The sequence below is a fragment of the Pelophylax lessonae genome (genome assembly GCF_965119305.1).
Source record: "Pelophylax lessonae genome assembly, chromosome: 7".
NCBI classification, from domain to species: domain Eukaryota; kingdom Metazoa; phylum Chordata; class Amphibia; order Anura; family Ranidae; genus Pelophylax; species Pelophylax lessonae.
In genome coordinates this window covers 178,548,967-178,557,964 of record NC_138774.1, presented here as the reverse complement: position 1 = coordinate 178,557,964, position 8,998 = coordinate 178,548,967, and the positions used below count along the sequence as shown (strand labels likewise).

Sequence of the window (8,998 nt, the reverse complement as noted above, 5' to 3'; positions counted from 1 at the left end):
CTTTTACTTTCAGTACTTGAGTAGCATTTTTTTTTTCAAAACTACTGGTACTTTTACTTTCAGTACTTGAGTAGCAAAATTTTTAAAAAAAACTACTTGCAATACTTAAGTACAAAAAATATTGAATACTTTAGTACTTCTACTCAAGTCACATTTTGATTGAGCACTTCCACTTCTACTCAAGTCACTTTTTGATCGAGCACTTGTACTTTTACTCAAGTATGGGTTTTGAGTACTTTATACAACTCTGCCTTTTCCTGATCGGATCTAAATATCCAAGCGATTGATACCTACTATATCTGACCGCTGTTAATCCAGTATTATCTGGTAAGAGGCTGCATGCTTTGGGTTCCTTGGTGGTGGATACATTGGTTTCTTTCCACAAGTGTTTATTCAGATCACACTGAAGGACTGTTTTGGAACTGCTTTTTTATTAAAATTTTAAACAAATATGCATCAACTGTTCTAGGTCTAGTATTCAAAAGGGTGCATGCTGGTTTTGGCATACCAAAAGAACATAGATCAGAAAAGCACAAGTGGAGCATGAAGCTAGAGTCACTATGAAGGTCTACTCAGCAAATCTAGCAAAAGGACGAATGCAGGAGTTAGGGGTAACCAAGAACTAGAGCATAGCGGGACCCCATTCTGTTACTGGGAGTGAGGTAACAGAGGTACGCTGGACTGGTGGAGACGGCAACATACTGTAAATCAGGCAACGGTGTGTAGTGACACGGGACACCACTTTTTAGAGGAACTCTGTACTTTAATTGCTGCACACAGTGACTCGACTCATCTCTAAGCTGGGGAACTGAATTTCACATAAACGCGGTCCCCGCCTAGTCCTGGGCATTGGTAAGCATGTGCACGGCAAAAGATACCCCCAGGTACAGGGTGAGTGGCCCAGTCCACAAACATAATGTGTTATCGTGTGTGATTTAGCCCCTATAGATCCCAAAATGCCCCTTGATTCCTGTGACATACATGTGCCCTATATTAAATTATTTGATATAAACAGTAAAGAAAAGAAACAGTTTCATTTTTTTTTTTTAGTGCATACATCATTCACAAAAAAAATGGACTGAATACCATTGCATTTCTTTTTTAAAGAGGACCTTCCATGAAAACTAGAAAGTCCACTTTCCTGTCAGCTTCCACCCACCACCCAAACAAAATTACCTGCAAAAAAAAAAAAGTGAAAATAAAGATGTAACTATATAATTAAAACATTTTCACCTCACTCCCAGATTTCAACACTTCCTGAAGAACGCAGGTCACATCACCATGTCTCATTAGTGCCTCTTGTTATAGCTGGGCACTCAAACTCCCACAGGAATATGCCCCCTATTGCAGGAGTGCATTCTCACAGGAGGAAGCAGTGAGTCATGGAGATAAGATTAGAATTTTCTTTCTAAAATCTTTATTTTTACTTTTTTTTTTTTTTGCAGCCAATTTTGTTTAGGTAATAGGGGGCTGGCAGGAAAGTGGAATTTCCATTTACATAGAAGATCTTCTTTAACTATTTCCCCAATAGAAAGCAATTGAGGTGCAAGTCTGAAAATGACTTGCTAAGTTATTTGCTAGACTTGCCAGGCTTCACACGTTTGTTGCACAATTACATGACACCAGATCAACCTTCTTTGCAAACTTTCTGCAAATCTGCTGCAAGTTCTGGTTCAGTTATGTTGTACAATAGTCATCCCACCACAGGGGTCACTGCGACTTGCAGAGCTCTTGCTGTAGACTCACCACTGCAAATTTGCTCTTGCGAGACTTTCCACACAAATTTACTACAATTGGAAAAGTGTCAACTAGAACTTGTGCTTCAAGTGCTCTGCAAGTGTACAGTTTGCCAGTGAAAATGTGCAGCAAGTTAACAAGAATTTCATTTCAACACTGTCACAAATTTGTGGCAAGTTATTCTTGCTGTCTGGGTTAGAGCATCTTACAGTTCATGTCCATCTTAAAGCTTGTTTAAAGTTACATCTAGCACTCCCTTTTAGGATTTGTATGTATCACTCCCAGAGTGGAGCTGAAGGAAGATTGTTGAATCTCCTACAGTTTGCATTGGCTTTTTCCAGCTAAGACAAACAAATGTCTGCCTGTTTAAAATTGAATCTTGGTTCGCTTTGGCACCGACTCATACAATTCAAGGTATTACACAGAGCCTACTACACCCTCAGCAGGATCCACCGGTTTAACCCCACTATCTCCCCAACCTTTTGGCAATGTGACCAATCTGTGGGGATTTCTTCCACATCTTTTGGACCTGCCCAGTCATCTAGCTATTCTGGGAGTATGTGGTTAGCATTATAAGCACAATAGCTCAAATTCTGTTTACCGCTCTCCAAGAATCTGCCTGTTGTCCTTGTCGAAGGCATTTCCAACACAATTTGTCAGGGACATAGCCGTACTGGCATTTCTGCCAGTACTAGTCATGGACGCTCCTGGCTCAATCGACACAGCACTCTGCTGGCCCGTCAGGGAAATGGCTGTAGGAGAACTGGCAACATTGCCAGTAATAGCAACGGTCGCTCCTGCCTCAATTGACACTGCCCTCTGCTGGCCTATAGAAGGTGGCCATAGGAGCAGATTCATTGCTGGATTATCTCTCAGCTTCCTGTGCTTCCTGTTTGGACTTCCTGTTGTGACCCGGCTTGTTTCTGAACCATCTGATCTCCTCCTGATGTTTGACCCTCGGCTTGCCTCTCTGACTTTGCTCTTGCTACTACCTGCCTGTTTTCCCAGTGTATGACCCGGCTTGCCTAAGGACTCTGTTTCTACCTGCTCACCTGTGTATGACCCCGGCTTATCCCTGTTCTGCTACTTACCTTGCTCTTGGACTGATCACCTCTGTATGACTCCTCTAGTTGCCTGCCTTACCCAGAGTTCCTGAAATCATCTGGTGCTCACCACAGGCGACCTGTGCTACTTGGGACGCTTCACCTCCTGTACCACTTCCAGGGGTGACTCGCACTGAGTTGCAAGGGAAGCTCTCTCTGCACTTCGGCCTCTATCCAGATTGTGACACAATTGCTGATAGGACGCTACTTGGACTCCTTCTATTCTATGCCAGGAAGGCACTCACGCACTCACAATTGTATACTGGAAACAACTAGTCAACCCCCAACTGCCACTTTACAAAGCCACTTACATGAATAGAGGTGGTAGTCGTAAATTTGACATCATTTAGGGAGAAGTGGCTAGAAAATGCCACTACTGCGTAGTTTGCCGCTTGTTTTTGGGACTGGGCCAGGGGGAGGGAAACAATTGGATTACACATTTCTTGTATCCTGTCTTCTTGGGGGCCTGTGCAGTGCTGTTATTTTTAATGTTCTCAGCGGGTCCAACACGAGCCACATACTGTACATGCCTTTTTTTAATGCTACTACCTTTTTGTTTTTTGTTCTTGTATTTGAGAATTATGTCGGTACTGTATACCTGTTTTGTTCAGGCTAGCCTGCCCCTGCGTGTGCTGGGCTACCAGGCCTCGGTTTTGTTTTGTACATGCTGAAAACCAATAAGGAGTTTGGTAAAATAAATAAATAATCTTAGTGGGCATTCAGTACTGGAGCTGAGCACTGCTTCCATGTGACGCAGGTGTCCCATCGATCAATTTCTCTGAGCCAGATCCTGGCAAATGAAAAGTTATTCTGTCTGTTTTACCTGGCCCAGTAAAAATGGCAGTTGGGTTGTGTTTGAAAACATTTAGAAAAGCAAGCAATAAAAAGACCATTGTGTCACAACGTCACACATTAATGTAAACTAAAGAGATGAATTTGGCTTTAGCTGACAGACTCACCCTACTAATTACAACAATAATAATAAATTTTTCTGCATCTATTGAATTACAGACTTGGCTGAGATATCATTCAGCAGCAGGAATAACTTCCCAGACAGGATAATGAAAGATAAAAAAATAAACCCTATCTTCCTTTTCTGTCACAGCTTCAGACAATTTTATTACAGATCTTACAAATAACTTAATAAATATTACATATATCATTGTAAATGCCTAAGTAACAATGTCATTAGATCCTCGTGAACTGACTGGCTGACCTTTGAGACCGATGCATTATGAAATCAGATATAAAACAAAGTTTGTTCTGTTTCTACCTAAACAGCTTTCCACAGTTCTGACATATAATTCTCACCAGAAATATTATATTGTTTCATTTTGGATAGTGCAAGGGAGGATTATAACCCCTGTCAGATTATTGTTTGCCATCTGTGTCCCGTTGCAGAGATTTCCCTTCACTTCCTGTCCCATAGCCACACAGGAAGTGAGAGGAAATCCCTGCAAATTAAGGGAATTCCATGGGACCCCCCAGATTACCAGAATGTGTCCCCATTGGAAGATTTTCCCTCTATTACTTTTCTGGGGGGGACAACCCAAAATGTGGGATTTTCTTTTAGTTTTTAGTTTTAACCGGTTGCGTCCGCCGCACGACGATATATGTCGGCAGTCAGCCCCGGCCAGGCAAAGTGACGTATATATACGTCACTAGCCTGTCACTTGCTTGGGAGCCAATAGCGGGTGAGCGTGCGCCCACAGTGGCGCGCTCCCGCCCCGTTCTCCAGCAAGTCCGTGTGTGTGACCAGCAGACCCGATGTCCGCCGGTCACTCGCCGATCGTTGGTGCAGAGGGAGAAAGTCAGGCGGCTGATGTAAACAAGCCGCCTGTCATTCTCCCCTGTGTAGAAACAGTGATCATACGGTTCTACTATGTAGGACCGTTGATCACAGTTCCTACACTTCAAGCCACAGCCAATCACAGTTAGAATCACGCTCCCTAGGGACACACACCACCCCTCCCTCTCAAATTAAGTTAACCCCTTCACTACCAGTGTCATTTTGCAGTAACAGTGCATATGTATAGCACTGATTACTGCAGTAATATCACTGGTAACCCCAAAAGTGTCAAAAATGTCAGTCAAGGGTCCGATCTGTCCGCCGCAATGTCGCAGTACCGCAAAACAAATCGCAGATCGCCGCCATTATGCGTTAAAAAAAAAACACCAAAAATGACAGAAATCTTTCCCTTAGTTATTAAACGCAATAACTTTTGCGCAAACCAATAAAAATACGCTTTTTGCAATTTTTTTTTTACCAAACATATGTAACAGAAAACAAATTGGCCAAAAATGTTAAAAAATTTTGATTTTTACATTTTTTTGGGGAAATTTCATATAAAAAAATGTGAAAAATATTGTTGTTTTTGCAAAATTTACGCTCTTTTTTTGTTTATAGCGCAAAAAGTAAAAATCGCACAGGTGATCAAATACCACCAAAAGGAAGCTCTGTTTGTGGGAAAAAAAGGATGTCAAATTCGTTTAGGTACAGCATCGCACGACCGCGCAATTGTCCGTTAAAGTCACGCAGTAAAAAATCGCAAAAAAAACCCTGGTCAGGAAGGGGGTAAAATCTTCTGGGGCTTAAGTGGTTAATGATAGCAGTAAACAGGACAAATAGAGAGGGTGACTCTTCTTTTCTGGGGAACAGACAGCAATACAAATTGAGAGGCGTTCTAATGCCTCTCTACTCTGTCCAAAATTTAAAAAAAATGTTTTGCCTTTACTTTTACTTTAAGTTGAGTTTGCCTGTAGGCTGGAACAGGTACATTTTTTAGATGTAACTCCAGCCAAAAAAACTATTTTTAAGTTTTGGATTGTATAGAGGAGGGTTAACACCCCTGTAACGTTTGTTTTGCTGTCTGCCCCCCTGTTCAGAAGATTTCACCCCACTTTCTGTCCCTGTGACAATTGGATTTTGAAAATGTTGGGTTGTTGTGGAAACAAAGATTGGTGATAAAGCTTTAGTGGAGACACCTTTTTCCCATGACAACTCTTACAGGAGGAAATTTTCCTTCCTAGGGTTAGATTTCCTCTCACTTCCTGTGGTCCCCTACCGTTTGTAAGTAGGAGTCATATGTAAGTCGGATGTATGTAACTAGGGGACTGCATAGCTGTATAGCACAGTAGCGGTGCAGCAGTTAATAGGCCTGACACTGACTAAAAGTCCACAACCACACTCTTCCTCTACATCGCTCTGCCAGCAAAGCTTAGGGAAGAATATGTTGCATCATGGGAACTGAGTCTTTTCTCCTGGATCAGCTCTGCTCAGCTATGACATTGTGATCCAAACCGGCAATAGGAAAGTTTTTGTATTCATATTTTTCCACATGTCTTAACTTTTAAAGGTATGAGAACCTCATAATCAGTGTTAGACGCTTGCCTGGTTATGTTATCTGGTCAGCTCAGTTATAAATAGTGCTTTAATATATCAATCTGTGCACACATCACTGTCAGTTTAGTGCATTGGATCCGTATTCCTTCATGGCATCTATAAAGAGCTGGTGTCGATGATACAGCGGATGAAGAGGGTGTCATCTTTTAGGTAGTTGTTCTTGGAGGACTGTAGTTTGGACAGAAGGCAGAACAAGGGGCAGCCGCTGGCGATATTCATGTCGTTGACTGGTCGCTGAAAAGAGGCAGAGGTGATGTCTGGGCGGAAGGCATCAAACACATGTTCTCGGTTATTCTGGTCCAGCAGCATAAATGTCACCTATAAGAAGAAGGAGGGGGTATAAATTCTGTGCTGTACTTATGTCACCTCTACTACACATCAGTTGCCTACTTTTGGACCTACTATATACAGGGCCCAAAGCTGAAGTGGTAAAAAAAAAAAAACTTATAGCTTGTTCATTTTTTAGGTTGCTTTAACTGATGTTATGTGCAGATCTAAGAATGTTCTAAGAAATGTAATCTGTACTTAATAAATAAATACACAACGCCATCCGTTCGTATGCCGGTAACTTGGCGTCTCGCCCGACTTCTCAATAGGTCTGAGCTGTAGCGTTACTACTGGGATAGAGATCAGAGATGTTGGACCTCTTGGTTATAGGAAGTCAATATCAGCCTCTGATCTCTATCTTGGAAGTGACGCCATGGCTCAGACATGATGAGGAGTTGAGTGTTATCGGCACACGAACAGATGGCATGTTGGACAATCTGATTGTGCTGTAATGCTATACGATTTGGTATGCCCTATATTTTATTGTGTTTATGAGTAGTTTACTTGAAGATTAGTACATTTTTATTGGTTTTACGGTAATGAACTATTAGAGATTTCTTTCTGCCAAACATTTGTGGAACCACCAGATGCTTTATTACTGAATGCCAGTGTAGATGAAGGACCACCAGAGGAAACAGTGCTATTAAAGTGATTTATGCCAAGCATTAGGTTGTGTGGCATAAGTATTTGGTGAGTGAGACATACAGTGGGAGTGGTAGATTACTTTTGGTGGTGATTGGAGTGTGGGATCTACACCAATTTTATCTATCTACACCCCAGGTCGGCAACCTGTGGACCGCAATCTACCAGTCGATCCCGGCCAGATGACCTCCAGAGCCCCCCTGCCCCAAAACACCCCCCCCCCCCCTCTATGTTGAGGGCATTTGGCCTGGTATTGTTCAGAAAGGAGCTGCATGCTCAGATAAGGGTCTGGTATGGATTTTGTGGTTCCCCTTAAAATCCATACCAGGCACGAAAAATTTTTCATTGCCGGCATTCTTTTGTTTACATTTCAGCTGCCATGGGGAAGCCCACAGCTGATGAGTCATGGGTTGTTAAGGACACAGCGGCAGGCTTCGATGCTCGCTCCTTAACAAACAGCTATTCTTCAAACAGAATTCAAATCGGTCGATCAGTTTTCGACCGATCCGAATATGAATCGTTCCAAAAATGTGGAATTCCTTAGAAAACGAATATACAAAACGAAAATAAACAAATTTCAATGAAATTCCTCACTATTTCATTTGAAGATTTAGATACATATAACTGCTATTGTGCTCATATAGACGCTATTGTGCCCATATAGATGCACAATAGCAGGTATATGGGCACAACAGCATATATACGGGCATAATACCATATTTATTCTATTGTACCCATAAAGCTGTTATTGTGACCATATACTGTATTTTCTCCTAGGTGGGGTGGTAAATGGTGTAAAGAAAAAAGATTATTGTGCAGTGGCTGGTAATCTTTTTTTGTTTTTCACTTATACACCAGTCCTGAGGATAAAGAGGAGGAAAATATACTGGTGGTGCTGTTGCATGTGAAGGAACTGGAGCTGATGTGTTAAAACATTAGATTGACCTGCAATAAAAGAGTGGGTCATATATTTCTAGAGGATTCGGTATTGAGCTACACATATCTAATGGGTGAATTTGTTTTACTGGTGAGTCTTCTACCATCTTGGGTATATAGAGGTTGAAAGCTGTAATAACAGAAGTTATTGCAGCAGTTTCTGAAGGACAGAGTGAGACATGGTTTTCAAAATGACAACCTAACTGGTAAAAACCACTTATGTACGTAGCTTAGACTTTAGACTTTAGAATTGTAGTGTTAAAAAATATATATTAAAGGACCACTCTCCATAGAAGGTCAAATTACTGAAAAAAAAAAAAGAGATGGCCAGTAGACATCATTGCACTTGTACTAATAATGAAACAATTATTATTTTTTTAAAGTTCAGGGTACTTCGTTGAAGCTAAACCGATACATACAATTAGAGACAAGCTCATGCAGCTTTGTATTAAATAATATATCCTACATGTATTTTACAATACAAACAGTGTAGATACCTGAATTTGGCTTGCTATTATCATCCTGCAATCACCTATACAGCAGAGCGCAGATTGTAAGAGGGACAAGAAACACAAAGAACCAACCAGTTGTGTTTCAGTGCTCATGTACAAACCAAGAACATGCAGGTAGGAGTAGAGGGTGTGGCAAAGAGAAAAGCCTATCAGTGTGCTGCTTCTTCTCTTGCTGTCCAATCACAGCCTGCGGAAGGAAGTTCAGCAGGGAAAATTCCAGTCTTTTGCCCTGCTAGACAGGGTTGTGCTGTATGGCAGAGCTGTATAAATCTAAGGACTAGATTGACAAAATACAAATCCTTTGGCAGATCAAAAAGCTATCTGATACATACAAGGGT

At 41.5% G+C, this 8,998-nt stretch overlaps 1 protein-coding gene across 1 annotated transcript in view; it reads right to left on the bottom strand.

Annotated features, from left to right (window-relative positions):
- Window positions 1–6,015: 6,015 nt before the first annotated feature.
- Window positions 6,016–8,998, bottom strand: part of TRAF1 (TNF receptor associated factor 1) — a 33,908-nt gene continuing 30,925 nt past the window's right edge. The window contains exon 10 of the mRNA XM_082264017.1: window positions 6,016–6,561. Within this exon, the coding sequence (XP_082120143.1) occupies window positions 6,340–6,561 (222 nt within the window). The 3' untranslated portion in view covers window positions 6,016–6,339. The remainder of the gene's footprint in view (window positions 6,562–8,998) is intronic.